The 17,500-nt window shown below is 44.5% G+C and overlaps 1 protein-coding gene across 3 annotated transcripts in view; it reads right to left on the reverse strand.

Moving 5' to 3' along the window:
- Positions 1-1,055: 1,055 nt before the first annotated feature.
- Positions 1,056-17,500, reverse strand: part of CNBD2 (cyclic nucleotide binding domain containing 2) — a 29,164-nt gene continuing 12,719 nt past the window's right edge. The window contains exons 11-12 of one of the 3 annotated variants that reach the window (XR_011141821.1): positions 16,589-17,463; positions 1,056-10,278 (exon numbers count right to left, since the gene is read on the reverse strand). Coding sequence is in view for 1 of the 3 variants with exons in the window: in XM_068948103.1 (XP_068804204.1) it covers positions 17,061-17,463 (403 nt within the window). In the remaining 2 variants the exon portion in view is untranslated. Of the gene's footprint in view, positions 10,279-10,613; positions 17,464-17,500 lie in introns of those variants that run through there. The other 2 variants (XR_011141822.1, XM_068948103.1) reach the window with 2 other exon arrangements.

Consider the following 17,500-nt stretch of genomic DNA (forward strand, 5'->3'; position numbering starts at 1 on the left):
AGTTCTTTCTCTGGATTCTTAGTGCAGTGTTTTGAGATCAGTGGTACTCTTTCCCCCTATTTTGAAACATCTGGAGGATCACTCTCCTGAAAAATAAAATCATTCCTATTTTCAGCATTTCATTCTTCATGTTAATCCTAGTTTCTGTTTGTAGTCTCTTTCTTTTTTAAAAAAGAATTATCATACACATTTAGGAGGGTAATAACTAGATACAGAAGACAGTGGATTGCTAGAAACACATGACCTGACCTCTGATTGATGCAGGTTTTGTATTATAAACATCATCCTTCTTTGCCACCAGCAGATAACACAGACAGGCTTTGTTGAAAATGTGCATTTTTAACAAGAGACTTCAACAAAAACAAAATAGTCACTCAGAATGCAGGAGGATTTAGTCAGTGTCCAAGGCAAGGGTAAACGGAGAGATGCAAAAAGGAAGAGGTTAGTTTAAGGCCTAGAAGATGTGGGTACCACGAAAAGGCAGTTGCAGCATGGGAATAGAGGGCTTCCCAAGGGCTGGACAAAGAAATTTGTCATCAGAACAGGGAGATTTGAGATCCAGCATGAAGGAAAGTTCTGTGAGTAGCTTGCATGTGACAAGCTGAAATGAGACGGTCCTGTGGTGGAGGAGAGCGAAGCTCTCAGCAGTGATGGAGAACAGAGGGATGAGGAGAGGCTGGGTGGGTCTAATTATGGGAACTTCAGCCTTGGTAGCACAGTTGAAGGTGAGGCATCCAGTATGAAAGAGATGGAAACAAAGAGAGTGTAAGGTTTTGGAGCAAGAAGTCCAGTCTGAAAGTCATCAGTGTAAAGCAATTTTGTTGGCAAGTCTCCTTCCAATTCATCCTCCTTCAGACATGCTTCCTGCAGGGAACTGGTAATAACTCCACTGTCAACAGAGTATTCAGACTTGCTCTTTTAACATCTATAGTTTAGTACATGGATATTTTCTCCCATTCTTTGTTATATTCATTCTGCTAATATTTTGACGATAACAGTTAATGAGTCTATGTATATTCCCTCTAGGTTGCTCTTCACTCTACTGCTGTTATCCTGTCACACTTAAAATAAACTGTTCAAGAGAAGTTTGAATTTAAAACCCAACAAAGCAGGGAACAGTTCTGCACTGGTGGTGCAGTTTTGGATTGTGCCCTCAATTGTGTTTGAGCTCATTAATGCAGATTTGAGCCATTTTTCAATTGTATCTGTGTCTTGAAACCCAGGAAAAAAGAAACAGGAGTAAAAGATGTCTTTCCAGAAAATCAGTTGTGTATTTATTTGCAAACTATTGTGAACAGAAGACATTGAAATATGGGACAGGAAGCAGCTATTAATCTCTGCAAGCACACCCCAGTTTAGTTGAGTGTCACTTCCCTGCTTTGTCTCTGCATCCTTTCAGCTCGTCTTTCTCTAAAAAACTTGCTCTCACTTTGCCAGTTTAGAACAACCTTTCCCTCTAATGCCCTAGACTGGCACTCATTGCACCTGTCTTCTGCTCTTTATTCCCAGTTGCTGTTCTTTTAGCCAATAAGAGTGGTGCTGAGGAAAGGTATCGCTTAGAGGTCAGGTAGACCAAGGCCCCACTACAAATAGGGGGCAGCAGCAATTGTTCAATCCTTTTGCCTGTCCAGGCAGCCCTGTTTGGAAAGGTTAAAAGGAGTGAAGGCCAGATTAGAGCAATGACCTACTTGCAAGGCCTTTACTACTCCAGAATGCCCCAGGCTTCCCTTGTAAGCTGTGTAAGTTGCTTCATGTCTCCACATCTCCGTCTCGCTGCTCAGAAAGAGAAACGATGCATTGAGGATGCATTTGAGAAGAATTACACTTAAACTCTACACAACTAAGTAGTTGATGAACTCGTACCCTGACCAGTCTGATGAGGCTTCTGTATCCAAAAAATCCAAGGACTGGGATCACTGAGGTAATGTGTTCAGCCTTGCCTTGTTACAGGGCTATAGGTAGCAGTCTTAGAGGATGTAGCTGACTGTTCAGTATGGTTGTTTCCTGAACTGTCTTTGCTCCCTGCTCGTGACTGCTCCCTACCTGCCTCTGCTCTGTACCTGTCTTTCTCCTTGTTCTGGTCTCACCATGGTTTCCCATCCTTTGGCGGCTTGGTTCAGTGCGGTCCGTGGCTTCTCCAGCTTCCCAGCCACAGGCACCGGCCTGGTTCTGGTCTCAGGGCACTGCTCGCTACCCCTGGGAAGGCTTGGACATGGCAGACAAGAGGGACATCTCTACCATGAGACATTGCTCGGTGCAGAGATGCCCCAGCCAGTGTCGATCCTGCCAGCTTTGAGACTGAGAGCAATACTGACACCTCAGTGCTGTGCAGCACCTAACTTACCTACCTGCTGCACTGTGCTAACAGCCATCCTGCACCCGCAGCCTGCACCGGTCCCCTGCACAGCAGCACAACCATAGGGAGCCTCCAGCCAATTCGGAGATCTTTCACAAGGAATTGTGCAATGCAGAAACAGCCCAGCCTATGTGAGTTCCTCCCTGGGCAGCAACTCCTGTAGGAAGGCAATACAGAAGCTGGAGTGAGATCACTGAACAGCTGCTATATAGCACTAACTTCCAGGCCTAACTCTCCTGGAATGCTTTGGATAGAGGCACCTGAAACTGACCCCATTTCCTACCATCTAAAAGAAGCTTGAGATATCAGAGCTTTCACAAGGGTAATCTGCTGAACTTGAACTGCCTCTATCAACTGGCCTACTTGTTTATTGCTGCCAAGAACTTGCCCTTGTTTTCTCCTCAGAATAGATGTTACAGACCGACTTTTGGTGTCCATCTCTGCGCTCCTCTGTTGCGACGGTTCAGCTTAATGCTAGTCTAATTAACATATAGCATCTGGGGAAAAGCAGCAAGACAGGGTTGCTGCTGCCTTCATGAGGTCTCTGGCTGATGCTGTAGTTACTCAGGTGCAGCTGCAGTTGAATACAACCTAGAGCAGTCCCAAGGTTCTCCCACTCTGCAGTGCAAGGAGTGAGGGCACAAACATGACACACAGGAACCTTCCCCATAGCTTGCAACACCTATACAAATGCTGTCCTGAGAGCTAAAATCTCCACGTATCCAGCATTGTCCAGAGTACCTCCAACAATATGGCCAAACACTCTGTAAATCCTGAACAGCGCTATAATGGTCTCAGTCTTTTTCATTTCTACATCTGTTGTTGGGGAACAAACAAAAAAAAAAAAAGAGGGGATTGACAGAGAAGCCAGCTAAATAAAAATGATGCCATTGGTGTCCATGGAGATGAACAGCTTAGGTGATAATGAACAGGACTGCCATGGTCAGAGGGCTCTTTATGGTGCCAAATATAAGAGAGCAAATAATGGCATTTCTTGGTACTGCATCCTTTAAGACTAAAGACCACATAATCCAGCTTCACACAGTTGTGCTGCAAGGGACTTTGGAAAAATAAAATTCAGTTCTCTGCAACCAGATATTTCCTAACATTGTCTCTTCCAGACAGTAAGCTGTTATAAACCATAGCAATCATCAACATTTAATGCTGGGAAAATCGTGGTCCTGAAGCTTAGGTATCCATAGAGTCAATGTGCTGTGATGCCTTCCCATCTTCAGCACTTTCCAAGGGCTGCTTTGCACGGTTTCCTGACAGTTTGTTCCAGGGAGAGACACATGTTTCTGGCCATAATATTCCATTGAACTCCTCCTACTATGACTTGCAGTTGAATAGTTATTTGGTGTCAGGTGTAACATCTACCAGTTTCTATGTTCTTTTCAATCTGATATATTGTACTTTTCTCACCAGGGCTATTACAGTAAGAGTAGGGTAAAGACTTCCAGCTACATTCAGGCTGGCGTGACAATGCCTGAAAGCTGCTTAGAGAGATATTACTCTCTCCCTGCCAATGTGGAGGTAAAGAGAAGGATCACGACACAACTCTTCTCACCCTTGAACTGGAAAGGGTCAAAGAAGCCTTCCATCTAGTGGTATCATACTTGTTTATCTTGCATTAAACACTTCACATTTAGAATAAACTAAGTTAGAGGAAGAGCAGTTCAGCTAGCTGTATGTGCAAGAGATGGCCATTAAAAGGCTTTGTTTATGCAAGCCTGCAAGCCTCTGTGCATCACTGCCCTCTCCTGGGCAGAACTGCACCGCACAACCATGGACCCCAGGTTGCTAAAATTCAGCAGAGCAGTTACTTTGTTTTACCTCAGGCAACAAGGCAACATGATTATCCACTAACTGATGCCCTGAACTTTCAGTAACCTCACTGAACCTCACAGTGACAGTGGAGCTGCTCCTAAGAGACTAAGGATTTACTAAAATATAATTAAACATGATGCAGCTAATGCTAACTAGGAATAGAAGGCCACATGTCAAGAGCTCTGAGTTATTAAATGGCTGTAACGCAAGTTAAATTTGCTCCGATTATGTAATTCTATCTTAATTAAGACATTTAAGTTAGCCTGTTTCAAGTGTGGCTGCTTTTCAGCCTTCAAAGACTCCAGCTTCTGGTGGCTAATCTGTTTGTAACTACTCTGTTACAAATAACAGATTCTTAATGCAGAAAAATAGGGAGGTGTGGGGGCGAGGGGGAAGCCATCCTGTTTCATGTTTCACCTTGTGGTTTCAAGTCTCCTGGGCTCATCCGAAATTGTCTTTGGAATACTTTTCTGTGCATATGTATATGCTGTATTTGCATACACCTACTTATGTGTACATGTACTCTTGTCTCTGACCATCAAATTCCTGCACATAGAAATACTCCACCATGCTGCTCACACTTCTTTTCCACACTAGGGCTCTATCCAGGGTACAAATCCTGCCAACTTCCTCTCCCATTCTTTTGTTCTGGCTGATGCTCTCTGTGGAACCTGGTGAGCTGTTTCTCACACATAGTCACTGATAAACAGCCTTCTTTACAGACTGCCCTAGTTGTTTGTCTTGTTGAAGGGATTCTGGGGTGCCTTTGGCCCACTGGGCTGGCACAGTCTTCCTTGTCTTAGAGGACACCTTAGTAAGCCCAAGAAGCAATCAATGCCTCAAGCCCACAGTGCAGCTGTTTGCTGAGCTGTGTCTCATGGGAATGCACGTGAGGTGCCTGCTACTAGCTCCTAGCAGCCAGCCAGACCAGGCGGAACTTGCAGCTCAGCCCTGTGGCCTCTCTTGGGCTCTTTGACTGCCACTGGCTGAGCCAGGAACCAGAGAGAAGGCACAGAGAAGCTTAAGGAGCATGTCTCTTATTAGAGATCCACACTCAAAGAACTCAGGTACAAAGCACTCTAGCTATACTTTATTTAAGCTCTGTCCACCCGGCAGTTGCCCCAGATCGATGCCCAGCTGAAGTCACTACGGCAGATAAAGCCTGAAAGCTGCAAAACAACGCAGAATGTTCCCTGTGTTATAGCCTCCCATATTTTAATGGGGATAAGTGGGCTTATTTCCTCACAGGAAGCTGTGAAAATAAATCCAGCAATGAAAGAGAGGTGCTCAGATACTGAAGAAACTCAGATAATGAAAAGCTATAGCCTCAATATCTCTCTGAGCCATATGTGTAACTTCCTACACTGATAAATTCAGCCATTCTAGTTTTGCCAGTGATGGAAAAAGGTGCATTATAGTCATCAGTGCCACTTTACTTCCCATCTGTGTTTCCTCAAGAATTGTCCCATATATTATGCTTTACTCTGAACGTTTAAGCCATGAGCTCCCTCTAGTATAGCAAAGGGATTAATGAGGTTAGTACCTTTGCTATCCTAACAGAACAGAGAGCAAATGTAAAACAATACCAGTAAAATGTGGGAATTCCTGTTCCCTTGCTTCATTGCTGGCAAATGATTCTTAGCATACAGCTAAGCATAGACACCTTCAGAGCTATGAGGCAAACACAGCTACAGGGCAGGAAAGGGCAAAGATCTAATTCTACATGCTTCTCCATGCAACACAGACACAACTGCAGAAGACCATTCTGGTCATCAGCTTTCACAGGAGAACAGTGTAAGCTGGCAAGGAGAATAGTGTAAGCTAGTTAGGAAGATTTCTATGGTGGGAGACTGCTGTGTTCATCGCGAACATATTCAGAAATGTAGGCCTCCGGCAAGGACTGCCACCCAGAAAGCGATAACAGAAGAGAACAGAAAGAATGAACTTAGATAATAGGAGGTGAAATAATCCTTAGAGTATCATAGGCCATGAAATTCAGGTTGGGTTTTCAAACTCTCTAATAATTGCTTCCATTTTACACTATTTAGGAGCAAAACAGAAGAATCTTTCAGTTGTTTAAGAGCTCTTCTGTTCCCCAAGAGTATTTAAATGTTTTGCCTTGAGTGATTTATGTGGGTGGAAAAGAGATCCCCCTGCTAAGGGTTAGATCTTACATCTGTAGCTTGTTGACAAGTCTCCTTTCCCACCCAGGCAGAAGGAAAGAAAGAGAGATGCAGCCAGCTTCTTTCTTGGTGGCATTTGGAAGTGGTTTGGAAGCTGGGAGTTGCCAAGCACAAACATGAGCCCACATATCTCTGCCCTACTGACTACTGTGTATGTGCTGTGCCAGTGGCCTAGGCAGCCTCTTCTCTGCTGCAGAGCAACTCTCTCAAGACACAACGGACGCAAAGGGTGACAATGGAATGAGGCAGAGCTCCTGAGAGAAAGAGAGACAAGAGCAAATGGATCTCTGACTATACATAGTTGCTTGCCAAAACTGCAAGCCAATGTAATATGCGGAAGCAACATCAACTTTTACACTGATGCTCACTAGTTAAGAGAGATGGCCTTAGCCACTAGGGAGAAACCCATGACCCTGTAAAGTTGCAGGCAGGCATTACAAATTTCAATTACATTTGTGACACTTACTAGTGATTCCTCTGAACTACAGTGTCTGCTGTCCTGATATCAAAATTGGATATCAAAGCCTTGTCCTTGACTTTCAGGGTCTTCACTGAACCACACACCTCCTATCTCTTCTGCTCTTTCTAGGACTTGATTCCATCCAGCAACAAAAAAATCTGTTTCCTGTCCAACAAACACATGCTTACTACAAGGCACGTGAGAAACTGTACCGAAATCAGGGGAACTTAGAGGTGTGTCTACATGGCTACCAGCAGTGCCAGCACCAGCCTCCTCCCCTTAACTTCAACCCACCCTGATAAGGTGCCAATGGCAAGGAAGGTTCAATGCTGACCAGCTGCCAGAGTCACCCAGGGTCTCCATCAAGTCTAAGGTGAAGCTGTCACAGTTAGATTATTAGATAAACCTAGCACAGTGGTCAAGCACTGGAACAGATTGCCCACAGAGGCTGGGGAGTTCCCATCCTTAGAGATATTCAAAATCCAACTAGACGTGGCCCTGAGCAACCTCCTCTAGCTGACCCTGCTTTTAGCACGGGGGTTGGACTAGACGACCTCAAAAGGTCCCTGCCAACCTCAACCATACTGCGATTCTGTGATTCAAATTTGCCTTACAAGCTGCAATGCAGTTACGTCCTAAGTCTTCAACACAATGCTTAGGATCACAGGACCCTATTGACTGTGGCTATCCACGTTGGCAGGGCATACTAGATATGACGTTTCTCCAGCTTAGGAGGACATTACTGCTCAGAAATGCTGCTGCTGGCTTAGAAGAGGTGGGGGCACCACACACGCTTCAAGTTAAGCACACAGTCCAATTTATGTTGCGGTGTCCTGCATTCAACCCTTGGGGTGACAATTTATCTATGGTTTACCTCTGCAGTTCACAGCAATATTTCCCATAAATACCCAATGCAAAGGAGTTATGTACTTCTATCCCTTCATTAATACGTCAGTCTATATAAAGTTTAACATTTATTCTACAACTCTCTTAACCCCTTCCAGCCCTCTGTCTGCACTCCCCACTATTGGGAAGAACAATTGGCTCTGCTTTGACTTTTCCTTCAAGTCAGGATGGCAAGGATCTGGTGGACTTGGAGGGAATATCCCTACTTTGGGCAAATAGGAGCTATTCGGAGTGTCTCTGTGATTCATTTGTTTTCCTTGGGCTCCAGCCAGGCCATCTGCTACTTGCACTTTGACCTTCCCCGTGCCTCTCCAGTACATTGCAGGAGCAGACATTATAGAGCTGGCAGCAGAAATAGACTTCACTGCTATCTCCCATGTGCCCTATCCATTGCCCCCTCAGAGTTTCTCTCACATAGATGTCCATCATTGAGCTCTGATGACAGGAAAAAGGAAAAGAAAAGGAGATGACAATGAAACATGTATTTGGGAGCTATATAGAATTCACCTAAAGCCAGTGAAATGACTGCAGAGAACTTCACTGATTCCAGTGGATTTTGGATGAGGTTGATGAAGGCAGCAGTGAGAAACTGTATCTAAAGCTTGGCAGATAGGTCAGAGAAATAAAAAGGAAGAATTCCTAGCTCTGTCATTTGCCTTTTGGGTGACTCCGCACAAGGTACTCTAGATCTCTACCAGATAAGGGAAGCTATTCTTCTCCCATTCCCCTTTAAGGCTTTTGGGAGTCTATGGATGTAAAGCTCTAGAAATACATTAAACACTATTATAAGATGAATTACAGTATGATATGTTTTAAGTCTGAGGGCTGTCTAGCTCTTACACCTGGATGAAATCATCACCACACCCATCTTTCCTGCTAATTGAATGGGTCTTTTCTGAGTAATTTTCCTGACATCCAGATCAACTTCCACACTAGAAATGAAAATGTCTACCTATTAACTTATTACATGCAAAGCCAGCTTTGAAATTTTCACCAAATGTGAATACAAATATCAAAAACCATATTGAAAAGAAAGCCAGCAGTTGTAGGGAACTACTATGACAGATGCCCAAGAGGATTTCAAGGATCCTGACTCATGGCCCATGTTAAACCAGCACACAGGATTGAGGCTGCAGCTTATAGGAAACAGATCTGGCTGGCTCCTGCAGCAGAATCTCCCACTGTGCAGAAGCCCAGAGGAAACAGACTTACTTTTTAGTAGTCCTTCTGAACATGCTGTAGATCCTGCCTTGATTCCTCTTCCAATGTCTGCTTTGGTTCCTAAATGCAGATCTTGCATTTTCCATGTGGGTTTTCTGGCCTGTGACTATGCTCCTGCCTTGCACTCCTGACTGCTTCACTCCCCACTTTCCTAGAGTTTAATTTCACATTCACTGCAGTAAAGGTAAGATTGTCATTGACCTCAGTGGTTACTGAATTTATTAATATTCATTAAATTTCAACATTTAATTAGAACAAAAACTCTAATTCTTCTACAATGTATGTTAGATCGAAAATAGTTTGGATGCTATTTTCTCTTCTGAAGGGTAAAAAAAAAAGGATCATTGTATTACTGAGTTTGTGACTAATTTATAATGTAGATTTCAATGACTGACTGCTTGGCATAGAAGCAGCAAGACAATGTAGAGCTCACAGCCATGCTAAATATTAAAAGTTCTTTCTATACACAAATGAGTTAGAAATACATAATTCCTGAAGTGTTAGAACTAAGTGACTGTCTTTCTAAAACAGCTGTACATACTACAAGCAGTTTCTAAGGTTCTTTTCTCAGCAACTATAATGGCTGTCATGCGAAAACAAGTTATTTGCTCTTTACAGAATGGCTTACAATGGCTTAGTACTAACAGTTGCTTATCACAAATATTATCAACAAATGACTGAGTTTGATAAAAAGTTACGGTATTTAATCGTGTGTATATTGTTTGAGACTATATACACACATACGAATTTCAGTTTTGTGTAGCCTCCAAAAGAACTGCCACTTCCTAGATTTACTGTTTCTCTAATGTGTACCGAGCAGCCTGCCCACAGAACTGCTACGGATACTGTCTAAGCAGAGAATACTTGTCCTTTCTCCTTCCTACACACTTTCAAAACCTAGTGGCCTGAGCGGCAAAAACAAACAGCCCCACCAATAAGGACTGAATCAGAGAGTGGACAGGCTAGGATAAAATACATCTTTCCATACAGTCTGAAGAAGGACTGGGAAAGTATTTTCTCACTCCAAATGCAACAGAGACAGCTGGATGACTTATGGGAGTTCAACCAGCTGCCATCAACAAGGTCCCACCTCTACTTTCTCTTGCTGCTCTTGCAGGGTTGCTCACTCACTCTCCTGGAAGTCTCTTGATCTAATGCGGGTACAGACAGAAGAAGTAGCGCTCATGTCCATCTTCTATTTCCTCCCTCGTTCTCTCTCTCGCTGGATGTGGGGATGAGGGTTGCATCCCCTTCCAACACTCTATAGATCTATAATTTGTAGCTGTTTTCTAAACAGCGGCAACTTGAGCCTTTTTCGCTTGATCCTGTAGATGACAGAAATAATCCTCAGCAGGGCACAGAACTTCCAGAGGAAAGTGGGGTCTTAAAACCAAAAACATTAATTTTTAAAATATTCTACTGCCTCTCCAGAAAATCTAGTAAAAGCTAGTAGGAATGGTTGAAAGTATTTTGGATGCTTCACTCACTGTGCTAATTCCCTGATCCTTTCTAATGCTGCTTGTTACTGCATAACCGATTATGATCCAAATTACAACTCCAAGCTACGAATAATCAAGGGAAACACATCATCCAAAACCAAACAAAAATCTTCTACTTTCCTGATACTATTTGTTACAACACCAAGGCAGGCAAATACACATAAAGGTAGAAAATTAAAAATACTTATGCATTGAAAAACAAGATTTTTTTTTAAACAATGGTAATTTTTGTAGTAGTAGTAATTTGTTAAGAAAACGTTAACGCTCCTCTCTGGCACAAACGAATCGGACTACTAGTACATTCCGTCAAGTATCCTGACACTTAGATTTGATAGTACCAGATATTTCAGCATAAACCGCAAGAAGTGTTACCCTTCCCCAAAGAGTATCCTGTTATTCTCATCTCCATCAGTTCATGGCTAGCTTGCACTCTCTAGGCTAAAGGTTTAGATCACAGAGTCACAGAATGGTTGAAGTTGGAAGGGGCCTCTGGAGATCATCTCATCCAGCCGCCGTGCTCAAGAAGGGTCATCTAGAACATGTTGCTCAGGATCGCATCCAGGCGGGTTCTGAATATCTCCAGGGAAGGAGACTCCTCAACCTCTCTGGGCAACCTGTGCCAGTGCTCTGTCACCCTCCCAGGAAAGAAGTTTTTCCTCAGATTCAGATGGAAATTCCTGTGGTTCAGTTTGTGCCTGCTGCCTCTTGTCCTGTTGCTGGGCACCACGGAGAAGAGTCTGGCCGCATCCTCTCGACGCTCTCCCTTCAGATATTTGCACACATTGATGAGATCCCCTCTCAGTCTTCTCTTCTCCAGGCTGGCCAGGCCCAGCTCTCGCAGCCTTTCTTCAGAGGAGAAGATGCTCCAGTCCCCTCATCATCCTCATAGCCCTCCGCTGCACTCCCTCCAGTAGCGCCACGTCTCTCTTGTACTGGGGAGCCCAGAATTGGACGCAGTACTCCAGAGGCGGCCTCACCAGGGCTGAGGAGAGGGGCAGGATCACCTCCCTCCACCTGCTGGCAACACTCTGCCTAACGAAACCCAGGATCCCCTTGGCCTTCTTGGCCACAAGGGCACATTGCTGCCTCATGCTTCACTTGTTGTCCACCAGGACTCCCAGGGCCTTCTCGGCAGAGCTGCTTTCCAGCAGATCAACCCCCAACCTGTCCTGCTGCATGGGGTTATTCCTCCGCAGGTGCAGGACCCTGCACTTGCCTTTGTTGAACCTCAGCAGGTTCCTCTCCGCCCATCTCTCCAACCTGTCCAGGTCTCTCTCAATGCCAGCACAGCCCTCTGGTTTCTCAGCCACTCCTCCCAGTTGAGTATCATCAAACTTGCTGACGGCGCACTCTCTCCCCTCATCCAGGTCACTGATGAATAAGCTCAGCAAGACTGGAGCCAGTACTGACCCTTGGGAGACACTGCTAGCTACAGGCCTCCAACTAGACTCTGCGCCATTCACCACAACCCTCGGGGCTCTGCCATCCAGACAGTTCTCGACCCACCTCACTGTCCACTCATCCCACCCACACTTCCTGAGTTTACCTATGAGGAGGCCATGGGAGACAGTGTCCAAAGCCTTGCTGAACTCCAGGTAGACAACATCCACCGCTCTCCCCTCCTCTACCCAGCCAGTCATCCCAGCGTAGAAGGTTATCACGTTGGTTAAGCATCATTTCCCTTTGGCGAATCCAGGCTGACTACTCCTGATCACCTTCTTGTCCTCCATACGCTTACAGATGACCTCCGGGATGAGCTGTTCCATCACCTTTCCAGGCATGGAGGGGAGGCTGACAGGCCTGTAGTTTCCCAGGTCCTCCTTCTTGCCCTTTCTGAAGACTGGAGTGACACTGGCTTTCTTCCTGTCCTCACGTACCTCTCTTCTCCATGACCTTCCCAAGATGGTGGGAGAGTGGCCTAGCAAAAACATCCAGCAGCTCCCTCAGCACTCGAGGGCGCATCCTAGCAGGGCCCACGGATTTGTGGGTGTCAAGTTCGCACAAACGACCTCTGACTTGATCCTCCTTGACCAAGGGAAAGTCTTCCTTTCTCCAGCCTTCCTCTCTTGTCTCCAGCGTCCGGGATTCCTGAGGGCTGGCCTTAGCAGTGAAGGCTGAAGCAAAGAAGGCTTTCAGCAACTCTGCCTTCTCTGCATCCTTTGTCACCAGGGCACACACCCCATTCAGCAGCGGGCCCGCATTTTCCCTAGCCTTCCTTTTGCTATTGATGTATTTGAAGAAGCCCTTCTTGTTGTCCTTGACATCCCTTGCCAGATTTAATTCCAAATGGGCCTCAGCCTTCCTCATCACATCCCTGCACACTCTGACAATGTTCCTATATTCCTCCCAAGAGGCCTGTCCCCTTTCCCACATTCTGTAGACTTCTTTCTTCTGCTGGAGTTTTGCCAGGAGTTCCCTGCTCATCCATGCAGGTCTCCTGCCCGCTTTGCTGGACTTCTTCCTCAGAGGGATGCACTGATCCTGAGCCTGGAGGAAGCGACGCTTGAATATTAACCAGCTTTCTTGGACCCCTCTTCCTTCTAGGGCCCTATCCCAGGAGATTCCCCTAAGTAGGTCCCTCAAGAGGCCAAAGTTAGCTCTCCCGAAGTCCAGGGTTGCGATCCTACTCATTGCCCTGCTCCCTCCTCGTAGGATCCTGAACTCCACCATCTCATGGTCACTGCAGCCAAGGCTGCCCCCAGCCTTCACATCTCCAGCTAGACCTTGTTTGTTTGTTAATACAAGGTCCAGCAGCACACCTCTCCTCATTGGCTTCTCCACCACCTGTATCAAAAAGTTATCATCAATGCTCTGCAGGAACCTCCTGCGCTGTGCCTAGCTGTGCTCTTACCAGCAGATGTCAGGGTGGTTGAAGTCCCCCATGAGAACCAGGGCCTGTGATCATGAGGCTCTTTCCAGTTGTCTGTAGAATGCCTCATCAACTTCCTCTTCCTGATCAGGTGGCCTGTAGTAAACACCTATAACAGTGTCACCTACCTCTTCATCCACCCCTAGGCAGAGCCTGATACCTTCCAGCTGCTATCTCACATAAAGGGCAACTCCACCACCTCGCCTTCCTGGCCTGTCTTTCCTAAAAAGTACATAGCCATCCATGACGCCATTCCAGTCATGCGCACTATCCCATCATGTCTCTGTAACTGCAATGAAATTATGGCCCTGCAACTGCACATAGATCTCTAATTAATTATTCCTGTTTATTCCCTATGCTGCGTGCTTTGATGTACAGGCATTTCAGAGAGGTAATCGAGCATGCAGGTTTCCCAGGAGGGGTGCAAGAGGATCCTCCATAGTCATGTCCCATGCGCACTTCCCTGGCTGCATACACCCTCTAGAGGCATCCCAACCTGAGCCGCGTTTCACTGACTAGCCTGTCTCTATAACTCTCCCTTTCCCCCCCATCTTTCCTAGTTTAAAGCCCTCCTTACCAGGCTGGCCAACCTGCTGACAAAGACACACGTGCCCTGCTTAGTGAGGTGGATCCCATCTCTCCCAGTCAGTTGTCAATCTTCAAATAGGGTCCCATAGTCATAGAAACCAAAACCCTACTGCCAACACCAGGAGCACAGTCAGTTAACCTGGAAAATCTGTCTACTCCTCCTCCCATCCTTCTCCATCACTGGTAGGATTGAGGAGAAAATAACCTGGGCTCCCAGACCCTTGACCACCATCCCCAGAGCTCTGAAATCCTGTTTGATGGTTTCCAATTTGCCATTGGTATCATTAGTGCCCACATGGAAGAACAACAGAGGGTAATAGTCCAAAGCATGGACAAGCCTTGGCAGTCTTTCCATGACAACTTGCATTAGAGCCCCGGCAGGCAACAAATCTCTCTAGACAAGAGGTCAGGTCGGCAGATAGGTGCCTCTGTCCCCTGCAGCAGGGAGTCACCCACAACAATCATTCGCCGCTTCTTCCAGGCGTTCCTGCATGGCACGGAGTTTGTCAGTCCAGTTGCTTCCCTTGAAGCCATGCCCAGCTTCTCCTCAGCCCGGAGGGCACTGAACCTGTTCCTCAATTGCAAGTCTTCAGGAGGAGTAAGAGCCTTTCTCCTCCTACGAGAGGCGACCAGTTTCAAGCCTTCTACAGCGTTATGATGTACCGTTTCACATGGCACAGAGCCCTCTCACAGCTTCACTGCTGTGGGGGGTTGGGACTCCTGGAGCAGTATGGTCTCCGAGAATACCCTCTCTCTCTCTTGCTCATCTTCTCGGATGCTATGCAGCCTACTGACTTCCTCCTGTAACTCCTTCACCTGACGACATAACTCGTCAACAAAAGCACTCCTTCTGCAGAAGAGCTGACTGTTAGCCCAGGCCTCACGGAGAGGTGCAAAGCAATCCCTGCAGCCTGAGACCTGCAAGCTGCATACGATGTCAGACGGTCTGTCTGGGTCGAAGCTTCTGACACGGTTGGTGCAGCAACTCCAACAGCTACTGAGGAACGTGCTCTGTGGCATGTCATGACTGTATCTGAGGAAGCATACACTACTAGGATTAGAAACGAAGGTGCCTTCTTGTGAAGTGCTGCATCTGTTCACTGCCTCTGTTAGCTGTGATCCTTCTACAGAAGGGATCAATAGTTATGTTACAATCCAGTAACGTAACTGTGGATATTTTAAATTATGTTTGACTTTGTGGACATGTCCTTTGCAGATAAATGATGTATTCAGCAAAAATTATTTCTTCTTCTTAGCTTTAAATCATTTAGTTTTTTATTGAAAGTCCCTTTGACAAGGAGAAGCAGAGGGAACAGTCAATTTACCTTCTTTGCAGTAAACACACTGTTGTTTGTACCTTTATCACTCCAAGAACAACAAATGCAGCAAGAAAAGCTTCCTCACATTTCCCGTGAGCATGCTTTAAAGCAGTTCAGGAATCTTCAGAAGTGAAACTTTCAAGAAGGGTATCAGTTAATGCTAGTTTTTGTACTGCAGCATCCTTGGGCATCAACCTAAAACCACAGTCTCTCATCATGTGATTAAACAAATCGCTAGATCATTACCAGTTTGGCTTCAATTTGAAGCAATAACATGGCCTCTATTTAGAGAGGGCAACTGTCTATAGAGAATTTAACTAACAGAATATTTTTCTGTTCAAAGACACATACTGAGAAATGGAAATGATCAAATTCACTGATCACAGAAGTACCTCAGTTCACAACAGCTGAAAACGGGTCAGATAAGTTTAGTGTTTTTGTTCCGTTAGTTTTAAGTACATATAACTGTTTAAGGACCTAACTTTTCACAAATACTAATTTCTTCCAGGATCTTATGATGCTATATATTCCAGACAGTTAAAATCTATCATCTCATTTTTCTTCTAAGGCACTAGATAAGAGACCTCTCTGTGTACTTTTAAATAGATATCCTTCCAGATTACTTTTTCTCCTCAGATAGCAATATGTTAGAAGTATATTAATTTCTCAAGCACATAACTGGGTCAGATAAAATGGAAAACTCTAAAGCCTACATCAAAATATCTTCCACAACAGTGCATGCTCTTTGTGATTTATATTCTGCAATAAATGACATTTGTATCAATGAAAGGATAAAGCCTTGGAATAATCAGAAGCTACAGTTACTTTGTCCAACTTGCAGCCTCACTCTATACATATAAAGCTTATTTTTTTGCAAACAAGGACAACATCAATCCACTGAACGGAGTAATTTACATTGGAAGGGGTCTCTAGAGGTCAAGTAGCCTAATCTCAGCTCAAGTCAGGGCCAGAATCTCATGTAAGCACAGGAAAATTCCAGCCCTGTACTCCTCATGCATGAGACACCCCCAGAAGTAGCATCCATAGTCCAGGAAAGTCTCCACTAGTCATCTCCTTCAAGATATCTTCCTTTTCATAAGATCACTTTTTATAGGATCATTATGTTTCTGGAATATCACTAAGGCACTAGACAGACAGTTTTCTGGTATAAACCCATTGCAAGTGTAGGCAGGTCTTAACATTTCTTAGAGGTTTAATGCAATGGAAGAACATGTCTTTATGGTTTGATTACTTACCTTTAAGTTCAGTATTACCAAAAAAAAAAAAAAAAAAAAAACCACACACACACACAAAGTCTATTAATTATTTCACGTTTCACTAAAAACTGTGATCAACTTACCCTGGCAGTGTTCAGAACTCAGCACTATGGTTGTGATTAGCACGTTGCCACAGTATGAGCCTTCCAAATACACTGAAGCACAAGTATTACAAAGATTACAGCAGCTATCGCACCTGTACTCAATCAACATATTTTAAGCATCATCTCATACAATTTTATCATCTCAGCTGGAAGAGGGACTAGAGTTTTTTTCCAGTTGCATTCACAGTTGTATTCACCAGATATACAAACATGAAAGTATCTCAGTCTTAAAAATACTCTCAATATTTCATATAAAAGGGTATATTCCAGAGAACAAAACATAGGTGAGAGCAGTATTTGAGTGCATAAAATTATTTCCTTATAATGAAGAAAAAATTAAATTATCATTGGAAAAAAACAGTATGTACATTGAAGTTCACAGCAGCAATCCTGGAAAAATGACAGAAAAAAGTTCAGGGGGAGAACTATGAATTTGAATGCAGATTTATTCTTACAAACTTTCACTTATTTTTTTAAATGGTGGTTTTTTTTTGCCTGCATCAGTGTTTTTAAATTGCTTTCTCATGCCTTCTTTTAAACTGAGCTGTGGTGAAATGATATTATGAATCAGTCGTAACTCAGTATCTAGCATAACTGGAAACTGCCTTCTTTCCTCCAGGTGAAGAGGAACAAACTTCTGCAGGTGCTGCTGAGAAGGTTTATGACAGAGTGCACGCAGGTTGAGAATACCAGCTTGGTTCACACTCCAGGAACTATGAACTTGTTCTCTGGGCTTTTCAAAAGCAGGAGTTATTCTTGATGCATGTTTTCTTTGTAATATAGAATGTATTATGTCTGTCTTTATTATTTTCCACCGGTTCTCTTCTAGAAACTTCTGACACAGCTCATCGTCACTGAAAAGACAGTCAAAATATTTGGTTGTGAAATTCC

This window comes from Struthio camelus, chromosome 6 (genome assembly GCF_040807025.1).
Source record: "Struthio camelus isolate bStrCam1 chromosome 6, bStrCam1.hap1, whole genome shotgun sequence".
NCBI classification, from domain to species: Eukaryota; Metazoa; Chordata; class Aves; order Struthioniformes; family Struthionidae; genus Struthio; species Struthio camelus.